Raw genomic sequence first — 26,460 nt, forward strand, 5'->3', positions numbered from 1 at the left:
AACCTGTGCTCCCCTGATCCAAAGATTAGCGCAGAAGAAGAAACTTTGAATGGTCCCACAGAGGGGAAATGAACATTCTGTATTTGACCCACAGGTACGGCTGCAGTGTAGGAAACCTCAGTAGCACTTGGTCTTTCAGGGACTTGAACCGGTGACCTTCCGGTTCCCAAGCCAAGTCCCTACCACCAGCCTCCCATGTTTAGAGAAATAGACAGGAGTATGAGCACCAGAGCTAAGCACGGTACCCATGTGGGTGGGAGTAGAGGCAACATGTGATTTAGCCACCTAAAGCAGTCAATGTGAGAGTAGCTGTATGATATATTCAAGATATTTCTCCCCCATTGTCAAAAGCGGTTATTTTACCTCCGGAACACAGGGGTTACTGATCTACTGCTGCCTCAATCGGGTATTTGTTTGTGTTATGCAGGGTTGTGGGTGACTTCAAAAATATATTCCTTACAACAACTAGTTACCAGGGGAGTATCAAAACATATCATTAAAGTGACTTAATAACTTTCTATTCAATACAAATGTAACCTTAGAAAAGGAGAAACCGAGATATTCTGTATTAAAAACGTGTCCTCTTAAATGAACTAGCTTTAATAGTAGAGTTTGCAAATGCTGTTTAAGATGAATACAGTAGTTAGAAAGCAAAGTCAGTATTTTGTTTAGTATATCAGGTGTCCACATGGTGCATTAAGAATAGGATTAGCTTTAATTCAAACCAAAAGGAAAGTTCTGGCAGTGCGTCTACCTATAATATATTGATCTTTATTCTAAACTATATTGTAATGTTGTAATTCTGCTAGTAATCTGTGTTTTACTTATTTTTCACCAGTATCTTGATAACTCATTTTTTAAATGCAAGTGTGAGGGATTAACATAATCCCGTGACATGTAATCCGTTGCTGCCCGAGCCTGCAAATTGTAAGATTTTGGTTAATTGGGATTGTCCAAAAAAAAAACACAATAGCACAAATTACTGAGCCAGTCAGTGTTAGACCAGCATCTCCCGTGATCTGCGAGGTAAATGACTGTTTAGTCAAGTACAAGATCCAAACTATCCCTATGGACAGAAAGCGCTTTGATGTAAGCAGGAAAACACAATACAATAATGCTTTATTGTCGGATTAAGTCTGACTTATTTCTTGCATCTCAGTGCAATGTCAAAAAGGAAAAAAACTGAGACAAGATAAAAGGAAACAGACATTTAACATAATATCACGGTCACTGAGGAGAAACATGCTCGAGACCCTTTAATGTACAATTTGTCGGCCTCCAAAACGTCAAATAAGAAGCTACCTTTTAGGAAATCAGGATATTTCCCAGGTGTCTCTACAATGACACTTCATCCCAGAAGAATTACACAAATTGTGCCAGTATGTTAAGTTTATTCATAAAAAACTCTAAACACATAATTGCTTTATTGCAGAGAAGGCTCTTTCTCCAGCACACTGTCCCTTTGCCGTTCTTCTCTCACGAAACACTGGGGTTACTAGAGGTTAGACACTTTTATGTCCCTATCATGGACAACACTTCCACTGCACTTCCACCAAGGTCAAATCAAATCAAATCAAATCAAATCAAATCAAATCAAATCAAACTTTATATTCATAGCCCAATATCACAAAACACCTTTGTGTCAGTGGGCTTTACAGATTAAAAAGAAACATTGTAAATGAAGACAAGTGGTGTGTTCTTGCTTCAAATCGATGCGTGATGTATTCATTTAGTGTATGTGCTTACACAAACCAACAACAAAGGGAACACTACTCTGCATTGTCCCTGTCCAGGCTTCATTTTGTCTCGCTCAATGAGACAAAGCAGGAGACGGGAGGCTTAAGTGATGTGCTAACAATACAGCGTTGTATAACACAATACTATTAGGCACGCGCTGGCACTCACTCAACGCTCCGCAGACAACCAATTGTAAATTCTATGAATAAATAATTTAAGGACTGAATTAAATTTCGGCCGCCGCACGGCAGAGCCATTGTTGTTCTTGCAGAATTTAAAGCAAAACGCTCGCTAATACAGAGACTGGCAGTAAATCTTAGCGCTGCAAATTGACAGCATAATTATATAGTGCAGTGTAAAAGTTATGCTTATAATTACAGTGTGTGTGTGTGTGTGTGTGTGTGTGTGTGTGTGTGTGTGTGTGTGTGTGTGTGTGTGTGTGTGTGTGTGTGTGTGTGTGTGTGTGTGTGTGTGTCTAGGAAAGTACATCACATACAATGTTTTGGAGTGCGAATCAATATAAGCGCAAGTGTTATATAGTGATGTCATTATGTTGTGGATCTAAACAAAGGAGTACAATGGAGGTATTTCAGGAGGGGGATTGTCTGGAGGTAACACAGCTAACTTTTGACCACAATTTACATGCACAAAAACCTATAAAGTGCTTCATTTTATATTTAAATCGTTTATGCTCTTAACCTTTTTCTTTTATCCGTTCTCAGCTCACTAGTTGAATTGTTTTTGTTTTAATGTATTTTGTTAAGTATGATCCTTAGGTAGCTTTTATTTCATTTTAGTTTGTTTCTTTCTCCCCATAGCATTGTGAAGCACCTTGAGAAAGCGTTGTTTTTAAAGTGTGCTTTACAAATACAATATATCATTATTATGCTCTACAGGAGAAGGAGAACCAAGAAACGAGTTTTGCAGCACTTCGCTCATTTCCTGCTCAATGTGTTTTTTAACATGTTTATGGTTGAAAGTGGTGTTAGTATGTAGAGATTATCCAGCTGAATTAAACGTGAGTGTGTTTGCCACAGATCTTCAGTTCCAACAATAATCAGAAATCCACTAGAAAATCCAATTAATTTAAGGCAACGGAGCCGCGCTAACTTTCGGGTTGGCCTACAAAAATGTGTCGCCTGCGTTCATTAGATGCTCCCTGCTTTTCAGATTTCCTTGTCCCAGTTTCACAAACTTGACCTACAAAGCCGCAGGAAAAATGTTACAGCCATTTGTATAGGCTAACAATCCAGGTGAACTGCTTTTCATTCGTAAAACATTTGGAGTACTCTCTGGTTGGTATTGTAGTTGTTTCTTACCTGCCATGTCTGTGGCGAACGGTCGGTCCGGTCTCCAGCCAGTGTACCAGCCCACTACTTTACCCCCAGATACCAGGGGCCGCTCATACGCTCTGCCGCCTACAAATCCCACAGGCCAAACTGAAACACCTCGAGTACTACGCATCTGCAAAGAGAGAAGAAGAAGAACACATTTTACTTGAGGGGGTCAGATATTGGACTGTTTATGAACATTGTGTTGGAGTATCAGACATCTTTTTCTTGTCTGTCTGTGTAGGTGCATGTGTGTGTGCGTGTGTGTGACAGATTCTATTTTCCAACCCAGGCCACCCTCAAGCTTTTTTCTTCAGACACCGCTCCTCATCACTCACTCAAACAGCCTCCAGCCAGCCGCTAATAACAAAACAACAGAACCAAACCACATCAGTAAGCAGCAGCACTGCATTACTGCGCCCAGACATCACACTCCCTGCTAGCTTTCAACACCATGGGTTACCAAGGTTTTATACAGTATGGAGAGGAGGATCAGCTTTGTTTTCCAAGCAATCATACAGGAGGAGAACGGGATGCTCGGAATAGGTAAGAGGATCAAAAAGATCATCCAAAATACTGATAAATGTGAGCAAAAAACAATAGTGAGAAGGATATTTGTCCAACCAGGTGAAGAAAATGTTCATTTTGATGTATAATGGATTAGACAAACTGTCAATCTGCCATTGACATTGTAATTAACGTCTGCTGCCTCCAGCAAAGTGCATACTGTCAGAGCTCAATGAATAAAATGAAGAAAACTGTAGACAGAGCTGCAGGGCAAGCAAATGTAAAACACACAGAATTGCTGACAGTCGTCTTGGCATTTATTCTTTTAATACCTACTATGCCATTTAAGACAGTGACCACGTATATAAAATAGTAGCACAGAGTTACTAAACACACACTTTGAATGTAAATCAACACAAATATGTGCTTGTACTGCTCTAATCAAGAGCAGTACAACATCTCAACTGCTAGAGGCATTTATTACACGGACAACATGCTGTAATGATTGAGATTTGTTTCCCCTGTGGTTTTACATTACGGATTTGATGCATGATGAAGGGCCATGACTAAAACCTGACATCTCTAATTAACTCAATGCTAACAGTGTGCAGATATTTTCCTATACACTGCTCCAACAGATGGGAAATTATTTTTAATCTCCTTTTAAGGAGAACACCATGCTCTTAATGTACACACTCTCACACACAATGCTGAACCAAGGTTTTTTTAAACCACAGGTGAACATTGATGTATAAAGACAACTCGATATCTCTCAAAGTGGCGCATCAAACCCAAAACGGACAGACTGTAGATTCAATATTACCCTGATCTTCCAGGGACTTGGGCCCATAAAGCATGCCCTCGTGGGTTTTTTTAAAGCCCCGCCTCCAATCTGCCGGGTTCGCCTCAGTCAGATGGAGAGATGGAGACGGAAAATATATCTGGATTTGAATTTTAGCGAATTTGGCAAATTTTAGAACATATTAATTTTAAGTAAGGGCTACAAAAGGGTTCATGTTGGGTAGTAGATTCAACACACCAAAAGTAAACGGTGATTTGCACACATAGGTAAAGTGGAAAAAGTATTTCCGGGCCCAATGACTGACACGAAATGAGGTTAAGTGCAGTCAATTGAACTCTATATATTCATATTAAAAAGGATATTTGATGCTTTTTTTCAGGTTCATATTTGTATTTTGTGCCTGCTACTTTATGTTCAAAAAGGTCTCTTTTCACCCTCTGTCTGAAACCAGAGCCCAGTCTGCTCTGATTGGTTAGCTGGTCGGATATGTTGGGATTGGTTGTATGCTTAGAGATGTGTCGTAGATGTCCCGCCACTAAGCATATCACGTACAATGTGTTGGGGGCTAGCCAATAGAAGCACAAGTGTTACACAGTGATGTCATAATGTGAAGTAAGGAAAGAAAGGAATCTAAGCCTTTGCAGGCCATTTACATTAAAACCTATATAACACACTACAGGAAAGGCAAAAGACCTGATTCCTTCCTTCAATATCTTCTCCCCGCCTCTTTTGCCCCCACCCTAACCCCCCGGCCCTGAGTGACACCAGCAGCTTTGAAGCCCTCTTCCTGTTAATTCTGCAATTGCTTAAGTTGGCCTGTGTGACACACGTATGCCGCGTTCCATTTACGTCGGAGGTCGGAACTGGGAGTGACTTCACATCTGAGTTGACTGCGTTCCAGTAACACAAGTCGGAAAAGATAGACGCTCGCAGGAAGGCTGTTGTTGTATTTGCTCTTGCCGAATACCAAAGACTACAGAACAAATATGCAGTCCACTTGAAAAACTTTAAAAAGTCCACATAAATAGAAGACTACAGACCTAACACACTGTTTTGAAACATGTATACCAATGTTTAAGGCCAATTTAGTCAAAATATGCATGTATGTAATATTTTTTCCGCTATCATATAGCAAACTATTTGGAACATCCTTACAGCATTTTACACTAGGCTATTTTAAGTATTCCAACAAAGCAAGCCATTAACGTTCGCCTTGTTTACAGATTTAGCAATTACCTCGGGTTAGCCATTGTTAGCAATACCGGTTGATAACAGCGCTCTGTGTCATATTTTGTGCATACACATATCGTAACAACATATCTTCAGATAGAAGATGAGCGGTACTTTATGTACAGGTGATTTAATGTGACACAAATTATACTGAAGAGCTAAAAATGTTATGTGATCAACGTGTTTACTGACTGTTTACGCGCTGGGCAGCCATGTTGTGTGCGAATTGAAAGTTGAACTGGGGTATGGCGAGGTATCTCCGAGTTTCTGAGTAGGAAATTCAACCTGAGGGAGCGTTCCAGTTGAAATTTCCGACTGGGAAGTGGGAGTATCCGACTTCCCAGTCGGAAATTTCAACTGGAACGCTTATTTAGTTCAGTTTATCTGGAACGCAGCATTAGTTTCTCATTTGCTGCCGTCTACCTTTCTCTCTGAGGTCATTTTTCAAAGAATCCGGCTCCCCTGCTTTGTAGAAGGAAAGATGAAAGAAGAGAGAGGCTGACTCGGTGTGTTTCCCAGATCATTCCTGAAGTACAATCGTTATTTGGGTTTAGTGATTAAGTCCTAGTTTGAATGCCGCACCTCAAAGCTCAGCACAACTTGATAGGATGGAAACTGAGTTCATGGGTACATGAACTAACATAGTGTACACATTTTCTAACACTATGACGATCTACACAACATATTTGTTCTGCTTTCCCTGCCCTTAGAAAAACACCCAAACATGTTGAATATAAATCGCGCTACCGACCAAATTATATCTGTCTTCTTTCAGCTCTGTCTTTTCAAACACACGACCACCAACACTTTGATTTGTGCTTGATATTGAAAATGGCCATTATCATGTCTTATTCATAAAAGCCAACCTGTCATCCAGTTTTTAACCTGAAAGCGAGTTTACACATCAGAAGACATTTAATGGTGTTTTTCATCTTGGTTTTCACAATCATTATATGTCATAATATGATGGAGACAAACATCCACTGCGAATCAACAGAGCCCAATCAGAAAATGTCAATCAGAGACAGAGACTCCTGACACAACTATTTAAAGCTGCATTGATTGAATGTCACCAGAATCTAAAAATGAAACTTTAATGACTTGTTTAAAAAGGAAATGTTGCGTATCAAGTCGGCACATCTGAATGGTTCCCTTGTTAAAGTCAACTCAATAAGTTTGCCTTCCATCAACCCAGCATTACAAACTGGTATATGCATAAAGGGGACCCATATTTTTTTTGGGGGGGTGGGGGTTCCCTTCTGTAACATAATGACATCACTATATAACAATTGCACTTCTATTGCATAGCACTCCAACACATTGTACTTGATTTTCGAACGGTGGAAGATTTCTGACACATCACTAAGCTGTTGACCAATCACATGAGAGCCAGCCAGCTTTCCTGTTCAGGAGTGACCTGACATAACATACAATGTCTCAATAACATGTAGAGAAACATGTTTCTGAGAACTCTCAGCCTTGAGTATAACCTTTGCACAAACTCACTTGCTTACAAACCAATACAGATTTTAAAGGGGTCCTAATATGCTCTTTGGGTTTTCCCTTTCCTGTCATTTGTTTTGTGTGTGGAAATGGTCTGCAAAGGCAAAAATCCCAAAGTTCACGCTTGAAAGACTTTCTCTCCCACACTCCCCCCTTGCCTAAAACACCCCGATTGGACTCCTTTGTTTACGTCCATACCATAGTGACATCACTATATAACACTCTTCTATTGGCTAGCGCTCTCCACATTGTACGTGACACTCTGAGGGGTGGGACATCTCTTAGCGGCGGATCAATCAGAAAAGAGCTAACCAATCAGAGCAGACTGGGCTCTGGTTTCAGACAGAGGGTGAAAGAGGTGCTGCAGCTCAGACAGTATGAGAGAAATAAAGAGCTTTTTGAACATTAAATCATGGAGACATGTCAGTAGAGCCACACAATACAAATAAGAACCTGAAAATGAGTAGATTTTAAAGAGTTATATATTATCCTTCAAGCTCTTTAAGATAACATATGTCTCTAGCTGCTATATGTTTACAAGATGCTATCTAACTGTTTCTATCTGTCATTTGGTAAACAGATAGTTTACAGTGGGATTAATAAGAGATTTATTACTGAAAAAGCTGCTTGCTGCTGCTGTGGACAAGATTGCTGAGAGCTACAAAAGGGGGCAATGCAATAAAATGTTTAATAATAGTCCATTGCATAGCCTGGTTATAGACAAATCTCTCAGAGAACTGCCTGCAGAGCATCTCCAGACTGCATTAACCAGGCGGGAGGAGAACAGTGCTCTGGCTACAGCACATTTTGGTTACCTTCTTGTTGACTTTATTGCTTTCATGTGTCCATTATGACTGGACTGTGGCCAGGCTACAGCCATCAGTGTGTAATGCAAGTCTATCTATCTACCGTGGCAGGGGCAGTACATCGAAAATCCCACCTTCGGGATCTTCCCTGAGAGAGTTTGGGGATAAAAGTCATATCCAGGTGACAAGTGAACATTTGCTCCAGCATATTTGAGCAAGGAAGGCGGTTAGGAATTCAGCATCAGTTTGATCAAGCTTTAAACTACAGGATATTACAGGAAGATAAAAGTGTTATATTCACTCAGCTGTGTTGACAGGAATTAGTCTCAAAAAGAGACTGTGTTTAGGTCCTGATGCTGACTACAGATGTTGACTGAACGCTCAAGGATTTCCAGACAAAGCTGTGGGGTAATCAGTGTTTGAACAGATGGTACATTATTCTGCTCGGTGGCAACTGCTTTGCTTTTTTTTATGCCACCATCTGAAGATAAATGCTGGGACTGAAAACCTTCAAAAGGTAGAACTAGAGGTTGACAGTACATGCTGTTATACATTGATGCCGTATTGGCAGGTACAATGAAAATATACAAAAAAAATGTGTTGAAGAACGGAGACAAAGAGAGCAGCAGAGAGAAAAGGGGCTCACTAAAAGCAATTGCAGACAGGTACAGGCTTGTTTCGGGGAATAGTCTGAAGTTCTAGGGAATTTAAGTCCTGCTCATCGTGGCTGATTTTGATAATGCTTCATATTTTTGCTAAATGAAGCCAGGCTGGTAATTATTTCCACACCTAAAATAGTGTTTCCCAGGAACCTTGAAGCTTCCTTTTTAAAATGTGTTTTAATTAAACTGGTTTGAGTTTTTCATTAAAGTGATGCTAAAAGAAAATATCAAAAGTGACATAGTGTTATGGAAGATTTTGTAGATAATACCCACTCCTAGTATTCATTTAGAAAATATGTGGTTTGGATTTTTGGGTAATTAGTTTTTTAGATACAGTTTTAACCAAAAACTCAATTTCTATTTAGTTTTTAAATACCTAACTATTATCGCTTTAGAGCTTTTTTCATAGCTTTTTTTTTTCAGCCATTGCTCTTAATAATTTATTACTGCCTGTATGATTGGTTATGTTTGTCGGCCCTATTGGTGTGTTTTTATTATTTGACTGTTTTCTTCACTGTTCACTGTGACAGGGTTGCATTCTAAAAATCTTGATGACTATTTTTGTTCAATGACAAAAAAGGCTTTCTCTTCTATTCATCTAAAAATGTAGATAAGCGTAATACATTCTATGTGTTGTAGATTCTCAGGTGCATCACCAGCAGAGGTTAAATCTGTGATCAAACAAATGGCCAGCAGCAACATGTCTGTTGAAAGCGGACCGCAGAACATTCTGAATGAAAGATTAGCAGCTTTAATATAAGGAGCTAAAGATGTATTGAAATTGCCTTGCAGAATGTCGCTGCTGTGCGTGGGGACTTGTGTGGAAGCGGGAGCAGCATCCTGAGTTGGCAGCTCCGACTGCAGCTGTGCATTCATCCCTTTAACGGCTAAATGCTGACTAGTGACTCGGTTCCCCTGTTTCTGGCTGCGACCCAGGTTTCCTTTACTGCTAACTCAGGAGCTCTTTAATTCATCCATTTTACTACGAACCAAAACGCTAACAAAACCAATTCTAAAACAGTCACTCCCAGTCTCAAGTTGTCATAGTTAGGAGATGTTATCACATTAACTTAGAAAACAAAGTCCTATTATGTTAACCCTAACCCTAGGGAACTGAAGGGTCACCAGTTCAAGTCCAGATCGGACCAAAATACACTGTGGACTGGTCACTTCCGGGCTCTGCTAAGGTGTCAAAACACCAAACTCCCAACCGCTCCCTGGCGCCGGAACATTGGCAGCCTCTTTGCTCTGACACCATTAGTGCATGTCAATAGGTCCTGTTTGTATGTGTATGTGTTTCGGGCCAAAATCTTATATTTATCTAAATAAAACAGTCGTTTCAAACAATCCCCACCACTGCAACAATCTTGGGAATGTATGGAAATGAAGAAAACGTGTATACAATCTGTAATGTCATCCTGCAAAAAAAGGTTTCTATTTTGGGAATACCCCAAGCCTCACCTTCATTTTGTTGATTTTTCATCAACACCAAACTCTGCAGCCTCCCCCGTGGGACAGAATTGGCTTAGGAAAATATAGTCACTATTGTTGTGGAAGGTTACAGTGCAGAATGTTCTTGATATTAGGTATTTCTAGTCCTGAAGTGCAAATTCTCCACAAGAATACATCTCTCCCTGGGCAATAACAACATAACACATTATCAGGGTCCGCACAATAAGTCCCATTTTCATTTTCTGTGAAGCAGCTAGACCTTTTTAAATGTGTGCCTTCTTAGTTCATCCCTCTCTAGAGCAAGACAAACCCTTTTCTTATTGGAAATAAAAACAGAACATTAGTAATCCCAGTGACTTGAGCATTCATTTGAAAGGAGCTCACATGAACATAAGGTTATTTTATTCTATCAATTTTGGATATTGTTTGACTTTTCCTGACTTTATTCTTAAAAGCCAAAAATCCAAAAAGCATGCAGCACAACCCCTAAGGTTTCTAATCTACACACAACAGTGTCTCTCCTAAAACCCTTGATTAAGCTTTTGCCAGAGTTTTTGTCTTTTTACAGAAGGAAAAGTAACAATAAATCCATTTTCAAATCATTTTAACTCATCAAATACTGTTTCCTGTGAACACAGCGTTTAAGTAAGCTAAATTAACACACACACATACACCTTGTTTTAACCTCGAGCCCCCTTTCCAAGCCTCAAGGATCCTTCATAGGACACACTACCAGTAACACCATCAGCTAATTGCATTGTATATTAAATCATTTATAATACAACTGAGTATCAGGCTCTCTTGTGATATTTTAATGTAACACACACTAGTGGGATAACAAACCACTTAGCAGTTTTTACGTTTAAGATGCAATTTGTATGTGTTGTGTGTGAACTGTATTGTGTTATGTATGGTGAGTGTTGTTTAATTTGCAGGTGACATTGACAAATTTCAACTTTATGAATATTTTATGGAAATTAAGGTATCTGAATCTGAAAAAGTCAGTTTGCAAGCAAAAAAGTTATTTACGGAATAGATATTAACCAATAACTTCAGTCTCATAACTACATGCAAATCATTCCTCTTTTCTGCAGCAGTTAATACCCTTACATAAGTTAATTTGAAAAGACTTTCAATGGAACGAGAGGAAACTGACCATCCACAACTTACACCAGAAGAGAACCAGAGCATCGCAATATTAGCTGAAGGGCCACTGGCCAGGCTGCCATATTTTACCCAGTTGGGAGAAGTAGCAAATGTCACTACCAATGGCAATACCAGTGATCCAGGAACTGTTTGAAATGTTAATAATCACACCTGTGCGTTGGAGGACTGGCCACTTGTTTTTATCTTTAAACATCATCATTTTAAGTTACACACTGAGAGGCGATAGCGCTAAATCAAATGTTTGGTTCTTACTCGCCAAGTAAAGATATTTTAGATAATATTACGAGTTAAGATTAAGGCATTGTCACATGGGCCCTTCCATGTGCTTAGCCAAGCCCTACTGTCTCTCCTTTAACTCTTGAAAAAGCTTTTTTTTTGTTGTCTTTTACAGCAGGAAAAGCACCAATAAAATCCTATTTCAATTCTTTCTCACCCTTAACTCATCAAATACTGTTTCCTGTGAACACAGGAAGTGAGGATAAAGTAGGCTAAGTAAAAACACACACACACACACACACACACACACACACACACACACACACACACACACACAGTTGTTTCATCAAGCCCCCTTTCTAAGCCTCAAAGATCCTTCAGGACATTCTACCACCAACACCCTCAGATCCTTTTATGAACTGACCATCATAAGGCATTTGTCACACGTCCTCTTCCATGTGCTTAGCCAAGCCCAACATTGTACCGGAGATAACCTGGATGAACCAAAGGCTGCTACGTCGCCTGCAGCAAACATGCGAAGAAGAAGAATGTACTGTTGGAGCCTACCGGACCTTTAATCTGGAACTAAAAAAACAATATTTGTAGTTCACATACTGTACCCACGTTTTTTTTTTAGGTCCACTGTTGTCAATGTGCCTGTTGGCACTAAGGCAGTGCCCAGATCTAATGAGGGTAAACAGTGGGTGGCTGAGCGTAAACAGCTCTGAATGCTGGCTCGGCACAAAGGCTGCAGGTTCATCATTCTTCAAATGCTGCAGGAATTTCATGACATGAAGGAGTTTGTGTAGTATAAAGCTGCTTTGGACAGCAGATACTGTAAGAATCACCCACAAATACTCATGGATTGGTTTACTGACTGTTCCAGTTCTGGCTGGAGAGTGTTAATTGACAGTGGTTACATAACATTTGAAAATAGCCACGCTAGCATGGCTCCGGTACTCAAACACCACTAAACCTCTTGTTGGAGGCTGGGCTGGGTCAGAGTCCAGGGCTGGTCTTTAGTTCCAGTCCTCACAGAAAAAACTGAAACTTTGACTTTAATTAAAGGTATGATGTCAACACATTTCACATAACTGTATTAGGTTAGTTGAAAGCAATACTATTAAGTTGAACCTAATACTTTTTATTTAAACTTAATATTATTGCTTTCAACTAAGCTAATACATTTATGGGAAATCTGTTGACCTAATACATTTAATCAAAGTCAACGTTTCAGTTTTTCAGTGCTGGATCTGTGCATTTCCTGCTATGCCAACATGTGAGCTGTGAAAAAGGCCTATTTTGGTACGAAAAAACTAACAATAAAATCCCAATATCAAGAAACTGAATGATAATATATATATATTGACTTTGATCTGATATTGATGAGCAACTTCAAGATGACCTGGAGCCCAAAACCTCCTCTGTGTCACTCCTGTCTCCTCAGGTCTTTATGATTGCAGACATACAGCTCCGGAGAAAATTAAGAGGCCACTGCAAATGTTTACTAAATCTTTATCTCTACATGTAAGGCAGCCATTCCAGTGTCTGTTGAATTCCAACACAGAGAAAAATTGTCAGTAGTTTATAAAATACAATAAAAACATTTTAAAAAATCATTTAACTCAAAGACATAGCTATAAATAATAAAACAAGAGAAAATGATAATGCTGAAGTAGTCTCTTAATTTTTACTGCGGCTGTATGTGAGAGCTACAGCGGTTCCCTCACAATGTTGCCAAAAGAGTGTAATATTGGAAAGATCTTTTAAGGAGTTCACGTAAGATTAAGCACATGCATGAAGAGTGAAATACAATTAAATCTAGATGTCATACTGTGATTTTTTGGGATATGTGAGCTGATGTGAGTCAAAGACTACAATAATACCCAGATTAAATATCATTTTGTTATTCTACTCTTCCTCTGATAAAATGTGCTCTGATAAGAACTCTCTGGCTTGACTCTCCACGCTCTCTTTGCTTCCCTGATGAATCACGGTCAATATCTTCACCAGAGGGCAGACGCTGCACTGAGATAATAATTCATCTTCGCCGCACATAAAGAAATATTCTCAGATGCCGCTGTGTGCACAACATCTCGCAAGTCCTGACAAATTATCAAACGACAGCTCGGTGAGTAAATGGATGTTTTAAACAAGTAAACAAAAGAAGAGCTGGGGGTGAAAAATACCCTGCTGAGAGGAATCATATTTCAGCCAGGATGTCTGGAAGCACTGAGACTCATTTGGTATCTGAGTCCCTCTCCTGCAAACAAACAAGGTGAGAAGTGAATGGTGTTTACACACAAAGAGACCCCTAATGATGGAGTGTATGAATTATAGGATAGTTTCGCTTCCTGCCTCCTGCCACAGAGAAAGAGCCGTCACTGTGTCGTCGCGCACCGGGACAAGTGTCGGGTGGCTGCGTGTGATTTTAATCAAGTGTATTTTTATCTGTGTGTCATTAATATGCATGGCGGAGGCAATCGGAGGAATGGAGGGAGGAAATGAGCTGGAAGAAAATGAATGCATCAAATTAGAGTGGCTGAGGTGGTGCTATGAAACCGTGATGCAATAGAGCATGATATGTGTGCAGGTTGAATGTGTTATGGGTTTATGTGATAAAAAATGAGCGAGGATGGTGCATGCATATGGGCTGGGGGTCTGTGTTTGATGAGGGTGTAATACATTGTAACCTCACAGTGTTTCTTTCCCACAGGCGAACTAGCTGATATTTTGCTCAGGGGTAGTTTTACGATAATGTATTTTTTGCAAACTAAAATATTTTGTAATTTGGACTACTCATTGTTCAGAAAGTTAATTAAAAAAAAAGCAATAGTCCATAAATCGTCCTATTGGACAAAATGCCCATTGGTCCAACAGTCTGTTACCACCCAAAAACACAAACGGCTGTGAAGGCCGATTGCTCAGGAGATCCATCTGCTTTTTTGTGACCATTTACCATTTTGGACCTCCTCTCCTCACCTCCTCTCCTCCTGTATAAATCCTGTGCGTGGGATCCTGATCAGACGAATGCAGCACTTTTCTGAATATTGGGACAACGAAGAGAAACCTAGATTTCGCCTTTTATACTGTGACCTGACATCTTCCTTTGCTCCTATTCAATTTCTACAACCTAGAGGTAGCAGCCAGACAAAAACAGTTAATATGGGTCATAATAGAGTGGTGCAGTGATGACTATTTTCGTAGGCCGACCCCGAAGATCGTATAGCAAGAGCACCCTCGATATAAAGCATGGAATTGTTCCTTTTTTGATTTTGGTACAATGTAGAAAATAAGCTCTGTGGGACACACGTTTGATATCTGTCACCTTTCATAAAGCTGTTCCCTGTTATGCAAAATGCATTTTTAATGTATTGAATACATATATGTCTCCCCTGTGTGTTAAGAGACTCAGAAAGTGTCAGCAGAAAAAAAGGTTGTCTCTCTTTCCCTCCTGATCCAAGTGTGTGAAAGATAGATGAGTTAGGTTTCGGGTTCATACATGACGTTAAATTCATCTTTGACGTCAATTGTGGGTTGGACAAACCAACCACGGTAAGCCCCCGCCCACCTTCTTACCTGAATCCCCTCCTGCAGCACCTCTCTGTGTGTGTGTGTGTGTGTATTTTTGTCACCGGTTTCAGCAGGATGTCTAAGAAGACGTGGTGCTGTTTCAGGCTGCAAAAATCTGGCACCTCTGAGTTTCTGTCGGTGGACATTGTGAAATGCTTCTCTTCCGCAGAGTTTACCAATACCATGGAGATGCTCGGGTGGGGGGCGTAGAGCCAGAAACACATCCGTAAAGGGGCATGGCCAGCTGCAGCTCAGTAGCATTTAAAGCTTTAGACTCAGAATCCTTTTTGGAAAAGGGCTGAAATAGAGTGGTTTATGGCTTCAATATATTGTTGAAACACAATATAATACGTTACCTTTAACACCACTGTGATTTGTTATGTAACGCTATTAACGAACTACGTCACGATCGCATCGCTGCAAATCACCATTGTTAAGATTAAGTCGGACTCGTGATGATGTTTAGCAGTTTATTTGGTCAATGGTTAGCAACCGCCACTTTTACAACCAATAGAAGCTTGAAGCTTGTGTTAACCACAGACCTTATTTCAGTGATCTAACCAAAACACGTCAAAAAACATTGAGGCATGGGAAGCGTAAGAGGCCAAACACTTAGTAATTTCCGGGTTTGCGGATTCATTCCCTGCACTCTATAAACTGCCCTTTACCTTGTTTTTGAGAGAGGACTAAAGCTATATTTCACAAATCGATCAAATAGTTTAATCAACACGTCTTTAAAATGGTTTGACTTTAAACTGAAATGTATAACTTGTGTGTAGACAAATTAATCTCTGTGCTAGACAAAACATAAAGAAAGCCGAGCCAAATAGAACGGTTTAACATTTTGGACAGTTATCTCCAACATGTTAAACTATTAAAAGCTCCATGTAATGTTCACACAAATCATGGATAATAGCCAATCAAGATGTTAAATAGCAGACAGATAACATCTTTGATGACCTTGTGGACTTGACAAGCTGTAAGGACATTGGTTAAACCGAGAAAACATTTTTAGGACATCATCTCTCTTAAGGTTGACCTGTCACAAGTCCTGACAAGAAAAAGGTGTCGAATTTATTATTTATTTTTTGAAACAGGTTCAAATGAATGTCAGATTTTCTAAATAAATGGTTCCACATTGCTGTCCCACCAAGTGCTGATAAAGATAAAGGGGATTTGATGAAGGAGCATTGAGAAAAGAAAATTGGCAGTAAAGCTGCATATTCAGTAAAGAAATCTGTGGAAATAAGCAGCCAGATGGTGCAGAGCGCCTTTATACATTCACACTGGCTCTTAAAAGCCTTATACCTTTCTGTCAACTTCCTCTCTCCCCTTCATTATCCTCCCACTAACCTCGACATGGACAATTTCTCTTGGCGAGGTTCTTCTCCTTTCTGCTTCGTTTCGCTGACATTACACCCCCCCTCCCTTCTCCCACTACACTATGTAATTATGATAATTGCTCATAGGGGTTTGAGGAAATTGAATTTCCCATTTCTCCAATTTTCCGTTGCTCTGCCTTCATCCCACAAGTGTGTCTGTGCAGGTCCCCTCTGCCATCAGACCCATGACTCTATAGTACTTGAGTATGTCGCTTGTGCTCTTAAATCATATATATCCTTAATGTTTGCATGTGCCTTTGGATCAATGATTAAAATAGAAACACATTTTAACCAGTACTAACACGATGAATGCACAGCTGGGTTTCAACCACTATCACACAATGTGAAAAGAAGTAGAAAAGGTTGCATGACTTCATGTCACCGCCGCTAAGCTGACAGCGGCTAATGTTTGGTATGATGACATTTAGTAGTCTCATAAGTCACTTGTTAGCAACTGCCTTTAGCATACAGTACATATAGAAGGGAATATGATCTCTGGCAAACATGGTAATGATACTAAAACATTTTATTCAGCAGCATAATATCCATATATTATCACACATTTTCATTTCTGAAGAATAAATGCAATCGCTCGAGGTAAAAAGCTAATGAGTTAACGTTGGCTGTTGACATTTAGTAGTCTCTTTTAATTACTTAGGCACAACTGCCGTTTCATGACAGATAAGCGCTTCGGACATTCATCAGTTGGGTATTTGATGACTTATTTTATTTCATACACCAAAAAAATACATTTCTTAAGCTTGTGTTAACCACAGACCTTATTTTAGGCACCTAACCAAAAATGGTAAGTGAACTGGAAGTTTTAAAATGCTTACAAATGTCTGTGATTTAGGAGTATTTCCTGCGACACTCTATATCCAAACTAATAATATATCATAACAAGTACACTGGCTAGACCAAGTATGACACCAATTAAGGTCACACTTCAAAATTGGGATAGTATCGAAGTACCTGCTCCCTGAAAAGAAGTAGCTGCGACTGCTGTTTAGAGGAGTTCAATAATTAAAATAAAAAAGGTTGCCTGGCAGACAGGCTGCTGAGGCTGTATCAAACAGTTCTGTCATGCAGCCGTCAGCTAAAAAAACCTTATTTGCTTAGAGTCAGCTGTTCAGGAATGCAGAGGGTGAAAAAAGCACCGCTTAATTTTCCTGATTGCTTGTTACTCGTCCAAGTTTAAATGGGTACCTTCAATTAAAAAGCGACCTGAGTCGAGGTCGAAATAATAACCTCATGACCTGTGAAGTGCCAAATACTCCTGTCAATTCCTCTGAAATTATCTGTAATTAGCCAAATTCTCCCTTCACACGATATTTTCTTTTTAAAAAATATATTTCTTCAGAGGAAAGACTTGTTGGTTGGAATCAAACCCAAGCTGCTGAAGAAAGGTCTAGTCACATGGTGTGAACACATTAGCCTAATGAAAGCCTTAAAACAGAGCTGAGCAGAGCTGCAGAAGATATAAATATTCTGATTAGGTTGAGGTGAAATTGTTTCCCAATGTCGCCAAATAGGCTTTTCAGAAACCAATGGTTTAATGTGGTGCATAAATGATGTTGGACATACACTTTCTGATAACTTAACAACTTTAAGTCAATCTCAAGACCCGAGGAAGGGTTGAAGCACATTTCTTTTCAACTTCTGTGACATCATTGGGTCCAAAAATAAATGTTCCCATCTAACAAAAGGAACGAGATGTCGGCTTGAGCAAAACGCAACTGTTGGCCCAGTTACGTTTTGTTTTACTCGAGAGTCAGGCCATTTTGGCTTCATGAGCCACTGAGTAAGCCCCACTTCGACCCTGTATCCAGTTCTCTTTATTCATCCATGAATAAGCTACAAGCTTGGTGCCATCGATTTAAAATACGCACAAAAATCTATAGCTCTAGCATGCCGTTCAACAAAACACATAATTCTCATGAAATACAACATTAGAAAGGTCAACTTTCACAACTTCAATCCATGTCTGGAGGACCTACGAACTTTATAAGCATATGAGAAGCTTCCTCCTCCCATAACTAGATAGGGCAGGTAACAATTCATGGGATACAACAAGGCCATTCTTGGACTCTAATCATCATGGTTGACTTTTAAAAGACACTATTGGACCCATCGTATTTACTCGGGAATCATATGGACACCCAGGGTGAGAATTATGAGAATATCGTAAAACATCCATCAAGAATAAGGTAAACAACACAAACCATAAAGGACATTTATGTTTTGAAGCAAGTACTGATGAAAAACAATGCTCAAGCACATGTTCTTATGGTTAAACTACCTGTTTTCTATCTATTTTATTCCCATCCAAACCCTACATCTATTGCTTTTTCTGGTTTTTTAAAGGGTATCTAGAGAGTTTGTTTGTAGCCCCCCTTTCAAAGCAAAAGAGCCCGGGAAGATGCTTTCATGTAATCAACAACCTGTCAGGAAGGGGGCTGATGTGTCCCAGCTGGAGTTCCTCATTTGTTAATTGGGCAACTTAAGTTCATAAATGCATTGCCTTGTGCTCTAATGATGAAATTATATAATAATACAATAAAAAATTGTCTAAAATCTACATGAATGTAACCCCCGAAAAGGTGTTTAATTTCCAAATACACATTCAATTATATGAGTAATCAGTTATGTTATTCTCCTGAAGCTTTAAGCAAGTACAGTTGTACACATATCCATGTTCCAATGATATAAGTACTTAATGGTCTGTGGCCATGGTATTTATCAGATCTGCTTTTAACCTATGAACCCTATAGAACCCTCAGGTCTTCTGGTACTGGACTTTTAATCATACACTGTAACAAATTACTGTAAACATATGTAATAGGAACATTAAAACCAGAAACCGTGCTGTACTTATGTATTTAATCAGTTTTGTTTTATTGGCATTTATTTTATTTTTATTCAGTCCTGTATTATTTGATTTATATTTGTTTTAAGTATTTTTATACATCACAAAGTAATGTGTTAATTGGTATTAATTACCTGGAAAGGGCTGGGTAGTATTGATTTTATTTTGGGTTTGTGCAGCACTTTATGTTACCCTTTGTATGAAAAGTGATTGTAATATTTCAAGATAGCTATTGGAAGATGACACATATGTATTTATTGTTGGAGAAATGTAAAGTCCTCAGTAAATAAGTGTCTTGTGTATTTTTTAAAACACTTCCAATGTATTTTATTGGATATTACTCACATGCCGTGTGTTGTACTAGTTATTTGTTGCTATAATCCTCAAGGCCCAAGGGACATAAAACAAGACAAGGACTGTGGATTATTTTTCCTGTCATGGAGACCCATAACTCTAACTACTAATCAAGAATTATTATTGCAAAGCCACAGTAAAATAATATTTGATTTGCAAAAATATCAATATTCTTCTTCTTGCAACAACATACGTTTTGTAAATATGAAGCTGCCACCCACAATAAGCACAGTAACTGTCATCAGTCTAAAGCCTTCACACACTTCCCTCAGGTTATTACTGCCGTATGACAGCTTATTATCTTTTTACGACAGGCCATTACCTGCACAGAGCTGGGTAATGGAAAAGGCAGGAGGAAAGGGTGTGCTATCAACAAATCAAAGAGATGCTTTTACACTGAGAAGCAAGCAAGAAATAATTTCCTGAGACTATGAGGAAAGCTGCCGTCTCATTGTGAAAGATTTGCCCATCTGTTACTATGGGTACTTCCCCTGCTTCATACAGCTGATTTTTGTCATTGGTTGTACTTTCAAAGGTCGAGGTCAAGGTTGAAAGAATTTTGGATCATAGCACTCTTTGAGCAGGATGGAAAACAATGAAAACGAAGGCAGCTTCAAGGTAATGTAAGTTACACCACACTGGGTTCACAAGAGTGGTGCAGGAATGAGTACTAAAACCTAGAAAAGAGTTCACAGTTTACAAATTCAGGTTCCCACGTCTCAAATTAAATTGTTTGCTGAACTTGTTGTAGGATGGATACCTGAAATAAGGTGCTTTTATGCTTCAAATATTAAAAGTTGGGTTAATATGTAGAAATAAATCCTATTAAGAAAAGTTTGTAAGTATCTTTATGGTTTGTTATAAAAATATCTTGTTTTCTGCAATATTCCAAAATCCAAGGCAACAATCCTTTTGCTTTTTGTAGAGGGAGGGAAGGCAAATTTCCAGGTCGGCCTTCAAAAATACGTCATTACTGAACCACTCTATGCTGACAATTTACAATAGTGATGCATTCAGGGAAGCAACGGAGGAAAAAAAACCATCTAAACTCTATATATTAGTCTAATTAAGGTTTCATTTATTTAGCCTGAAGCTTAAAGTATTAATTTCTTTAATACAAATATTTTATGGACAGACATTTGTCTATGAATTTAGCTTAGTATGATGGACTTTGCACCTACCCAGACTAAGTTTGGTGCCCACACTTGGACTGTTATCAACCCGATCACGTCATTATCAGTTATCAGTTTTTAGCAGTATTCTTTTTTAAGTAAATTTATTGAACATGTTGACAAAGATATATTTTCTTTTTTTACAAGGTATAAACAATAAAGTTGTTTTACTTCATGTTCAAAAGAGGCGAGAAGAAGCATAAAAACGGTTAAAGTCGTACCCCCCTCTAGCAAACATTAATCGAACGTCATACAGAGTTCAGGTCAAGGTCGTCAGCGGCCGTGATATTTGACTCGTATAGTATAATGCTACAGACGTTACATATCGCACTTCTAATCATGTTGTTGGTTAAAGAAAATATGATCTGTGTTAAAATAAATATATTGCATTTTCTAATCAATACCTAAAAGTAAAGAAAAGTATTCTGCAGCTTTTGTGATGGTGGCTCTAACTCTGTATTGTGTTAACTGACACACTGGTTCAAAACTATCTTTAGGACAAAAAGAAAGTTCCTACACATTATAAATCAAACAAAAAAAGTCCAGTGTGAATGGATGGTCAAAATAAACCCTTTTTTGACTGCTTTTATCCTGTGTCCATTGTCTCTCCTGATGAGACATGCTCTTCTCGAGTCAGAACTAACCAATGTGAAAAAAATAAAAGCTGAAGATTGCAAATAAATTGCCCTATTATGTAAATGTGACTTTGGTTAATCCTGCTATTTTTCAGAACACATTTCTAAACTCAGACTGTATTCAAAAGAAGAAGAAAAAGCCTTTTTGACTAAACATGTTATAATGCAAACAAACCATTTGTACCCTACAAAGGGCCAGTAAAATGCAAAACTATTTAGTACCTCACTGTATTATCCAGTGCACACAATTTATGTTTTGAATTCTGAACATTTTATTATTGTTTGAAAATTACAGTAATTTAAGAATTGTGGCTGGCTATCATTGAAAGGCAGTAATCAGAGGGAGCAATCAGAAATCAGAGAATATTCTTTCAGAGTGTTTATGAGAGCGAGAAGATGTTTTGTTGTTTCGGGAGCTAGTCTTTCTACATTATCTGGACGTCAATAGAATGGGGTCTTGGAGCGTGGCTGCGGCGGTTCGATGTGAAAGAAGATACCTATATTACCTCACAGAAATGCATTCTCAGATATAAATTGACTTGAGTTACAGTACACTGAGGTATCAACCAGGTTGATATACTGGCATATCATCAAGCATGTTGGTCAACTCAGCTTTATAGACTCCAGCTAAACACACACACACACACACACACACAGTTCTGCCTATTAATTCTTGTGGATCAGTGGAAAAATAAACAGCAGTGGTGGTGACACAATGTTTTTAAAGAACTGGTCCCCCTGTTGTACCAAAACACCCCAAACACCAGAATGTCCATCAATTATTTTTGTCAGTATTCCTCTCTTACTCTTCATCCATTCTTTCTCTCACATGTCACTCCAAACCAAGAGTTTATAACGTTTCTGTTATTTTATTACTAGAATACATTGCTTTAATGACAACTCGAGAGCGCTCGGGTTGCGCTTCTAAAAGCGCTTTTTAAACAATTGGGTCCATTGCCTCCCAGGGCTTTAAATAAGGCTCCAGTGGGCTCCCATAAGCATGAAACAACTCGGAATCCAATGTTTGAATTCCTTTGAAGCAATCACATTTAAGGGACAGTCTAACAAAGGCTGTTCCTGAGCAGCATAATGGTTGGAGCGCTGAACAAAAGTAGCAGGAAAAGGGGGACACAGTCCATTTAAACTCAAAGTGCTGATGAAATGGAAAAAAGGGTTCTCAAACGCTTTTAAATATATAAGATAATTTAGCAGGGTGTGCAGGGCTGTTTTGTAGTGGGTTCTAACAATTATGTCCATTTAGAAAATAAATGTAGTAAAGTATGTTAAGTACAATTTTCCTGAAACTAACAATTATTCCTTTTCAAATCATCTGCCGATCATTTACAAGATCGTTTCTCTGATTGGTCTATGAAATGAGAGAAAATAGTGAAACATTTTTCAGTTTCTCAAAGGTCATTTATTTAATTCTCTTGTTTTATCAGTCAAACACCCAAGTATATTCTGTTTGATATGATATTCATCTGAGAAATCTCCATATTTGACATCCTGAAGCCAACGCATACCTCCCGGCTAATCAAAAAATTGAGTTGGGACAGCCTGGTTGACACAACAGAGCTCACAGGGAGTGGCTACTGATATAAGAAGGCACAGCCCATACACTTAAAGCAGCCAAAAAAACAACAACTCATAATACAACTCAAGCCTTTTTCTAATTAAAACAGGCAGGTTATATAGGCCTAAACATCTTTTACCAGGGGGTCTGTGGAGATTGTCTCCCTGTTGGAGCCTGTATCAAGTGGACATGGATGAACTGTAACTTTTGGCAGATCAAATGTTACAACATTACAATGCTGTTGGCTAATTAATGCATCAATATTAATGATTGTTAAGTATGACACTATAACGGAAAAAGGTGCATGGTCACGCTTTCTTTCAAGAGTACCATTGATTTTTATTTGTTGCGTTTATTTTGCTACTTTTTGTACTAATTTTACAAAAGCTATTTTTATTTATTTAATGTGTTGACTTAAGAATCTTAAACTTCATGTGTATGTTTCAAACTCGTGTTTTTAAACTAAACAAATGTACATTTTAACTCCTAACTTTAAAAACTAGCTTGCAGCTAACGTTAAAGGGCATAAGTTTAACTCCCATGATACTCTTTGGAGCTGAGCAGGGCTGACAACACAACACAGGGGACTGAGTGTGACAGAATGTCGCTTACCTCCTCAAACAGCTCGAGGCTGTATGTGTTGTCATCATCGGCGAAGAACACCACCCCGATGTCCCGCCTGTTTCGATGCTGACGGAGCCACGTTAGAGCCACATTTCTCTGTTCAGTGGCGCGTGGCATCCCGGTGCGCTTGAACCTGCGGGGAGTGAACACGTGCAGGTGCGTGTATGGCACACCGCACCGCCCCAAGAAGCGCGCCACCAGCTCGGTGTTAGTGGTCGAGTCCTCCACTACGATCCAGTGTAGCCGGGGCACCTGCCGGAAGGCGTGGGACAGACGGGTGAGCTCTGCTTTCTGCACCGGACGGGTGTAAGTCGGAGTGATGGCGTAGATAACCGGGAGAGCGGACTGGTTCTTGGTGCCGGTCCCCCCCGGTGTTCCGGTCCGGGCAGCCCGCTGAACCCTCCCGCTCCGTCCGACTCCTGGAGTCCGGATCGCCCTTTTACTGTCGATATCGATCATGATGATGACAATCAGGACCCAGGGCAGCAGGATGAAGAAGCGGCTGAAAAACACTGATTTCATGGCGAGGCTGAAGTTACCGTAGGCTGCTCACTCCATCACAAACAGAGGACCGACACTCCAAGAACCCTTCGTTTAAATCCCTTGATGCCCTCAACCAAACAGCACAAATAGGTTCATTCAAAACAACGTAAAACCTTCCGCTTCGTTCCCCCGTCCCAGCGGGACCGTTTCCCTGGACTCCCCCTCCTCCTCTTTCCTCTCCTCTCCTCTCGAATGGGACTTAAGTGCTTCTTCGTCGTCCGACCCTCCTCCAGCTCACTCATGAGCCCGGTTACATTCCCATGTTGTGTCGTCCTTCAGCGCGTATTTCCAGAGGAGAAAAACCAGCCGGAGCGGAGAGGTCCTCCGTGCAGCGGGCGGTGAGAAGCCACCGATGAGTGCCGCCTCGGAGCATCACTTGGCGGGGACGGAGCCCTGCTCTGAGTGTGAGGATAATCAGACAGGAGGGAGGAGCAGGTGCACAGCGAGGAGGAGAGACGGAATAGAGGAGAGAATCTGGGGAGGGAGAGAGCAGAGCAGAGAACGATGGGGGCGGGGGGCTGATAGAGAGGCTCAGACAAAGAGGTGCAGAGAGAGAGAGAGTCCTATCTCATACTGTTTGTCAAATGTTTAATAACGAAAATTGCAGATAGCTCCAGGGCTCCTTAGGAGAGTTCCTTGGGTCCCCATGCTCATAACACAAGGCATATTTCATTTCGGAAATTGATCACTCCATCTTATATTACGCAGTTTATTCTCAAGACAATAACCGAAAACAAATAATTTGTTCAAATATCAGGACCAAATGATGAAAAGATATCACTTCAAATAAGGTCCACAGTTTAGCAAAGATGTATTTAAAGAAGTTAACTCGCAAGCATAGATAAATATGTATTGCAAAAACATTATACATTGCATATAGTAAATATTTGTAATTAGTTGTGATGATTTGACTAAACGGCACATTTTGGGATCTTGGAATAGTCGTCAGAACCAGGCAGAACGTCACAGACCATGGTCAGGCTCGGGGAGTAATGGATAACGCTGTTACAGAATCAGGATGAACAGAAAAGATCACTGTATTCCCTTACAGTTAAAACAAAGAAATATACTATCAGGATTACAATGTTACAATACATTTTTAAACATAGAATCATAAATTATGAAGCACATGTGTGCACATAAGGACACTTCACTCTCACAACACCAAGTGAGACAACTCTCAGTGAACCCATAGCTTCTTTTAGTTCTGCATGTGGCATTCAGAGATTGAAATAGTTATACATACTTATTTCAAAAAAACTTGAGTCCTTAGGCCTTGTTCCTGACTGTATTTGCTGTGGTTATTCTTCTGGACAGTTAAGGGAGTGCAGCTGATTTGTTAAAAGTGTTGGTGCTCTGAATCCATATACTGTATATTAAACTACAATGATGCCAATTCTGTCTCCTTTAAAAGAAGCAGATTTTATTTTCTGCTTTGTCAACCACAGGGATCTGTAGTTGGACTTATTGATATTTGTTTTCGCTTGGTTTGTTTTGCATTGCATTTGATACTGAGGTATTTCAAAAGTAAAGGAAAGTAACCTTGTACATAACTTCTATTTGTTGATACTCAGATTAGGTTAGTGATTACATGTGTTTACAGATAACTAGTCATTGTAAAATAATACCCGTTTAAAGTAACCTTTATTACCCCAAAAGAGATTAATTAAATAGCAATCTGACTGATGGAACACATTGTTAATTGCAGCCCTAGGTTCTGCTCTTTAGAACCATTTAGAGATCCCTTGTTCTATATACTATCTTTACTCTAAGTTATTCTTGACTTTACTGGATTTCAGGAAACATGCAGGAAGATTGAAGATTTGTGGTATACATGCTAAACTGAAGTACGCGCTGAGTCATTAAATAGATTAGTTGATTTACAGAAATGTATGAAATTGCAAATGTTCATGGAAGCAGAATTTAAAGAAAGCGTTGATTCCAGTCTCTCACAATGTCTTTTTCTCAGATTTCGGATTCATTCTAATGTAACAGTAAAATGTCTTGGGACAAAAAGAGCACTTAAAGGTCTTTAGCCTATTTTTTTCAAACAAATAAATGTGACGGGACTTAAATGACTCGATACTCATGAAGATGCTGAGATTAGGCTTTGAAATATGGTGTGGTGGACAGGTGTTTGGGACAAAAAGAGGTGTTGGAAATCCAAATTAGGTGACAAAATAAATTGTTGTTCGAGTGCGACCTGTGGTCCTCTGCTGCCTGTCATCCCATTTCCAGGCTTAAGTTTCACTATAGTCAAAGATAACAAAAATATAATATAATGGCAACTGTTTTGCCTCAACTGTTGTTCTATACTGAAATGTC

At 39.4% G+C, this 26,460-nt stretch overlaps 1 protein-coding gene across 1 annotated transcript in view; it reads right to left on the minus strand.

Annotated features, from left to right (window-relative positions):
- b3gat2 (beta-1,3-glucuronyltransferase 2 (glucuronosyltransferase S)) overlaps nt 1–24,584 on the minus strand; it is a 38,507-nt gene extending 13,923 nt beyond the window's left edge. The window contains exons 1-2 of the mRNA XM_063874256.1: nt 23,581–24,584; nt 3,057–3,201 (exon numbers count right to left, since the gene is read on the minus strand). Of these exons, the coding sequence (XP_063730326.1) occupies nt 3,057–3,201; nt 23,581–24,114 (679 nt within the window). The 5' untranslated portion in view covers nt 24,115–24,584. The remainder of the gene's footprint in view (nt 1–3,056; nt 3,202–23,580) is intronic.
- Nucleotides 24,585–26,460: the final 1,876 nt, after the last annotated feature.

This window comes from Eleginops maclovinus, chromosome 22 (genome assembly GCF_036324505.1).
Source record: "Eleginops maclovinus isolate JMC-PN-2008 ecotype Puerto Natales chromosome 22, JC_Emac_rtc_rv5, whole genome shotgun sequence".
Classification (NCBI taxonomy): domain Eukaryota; kingdom Metazoa; phylum Chordata; class Actinopteri; order Perciformes; family Eleginopidae; genus Eleginops; species Eleginops maclovinus.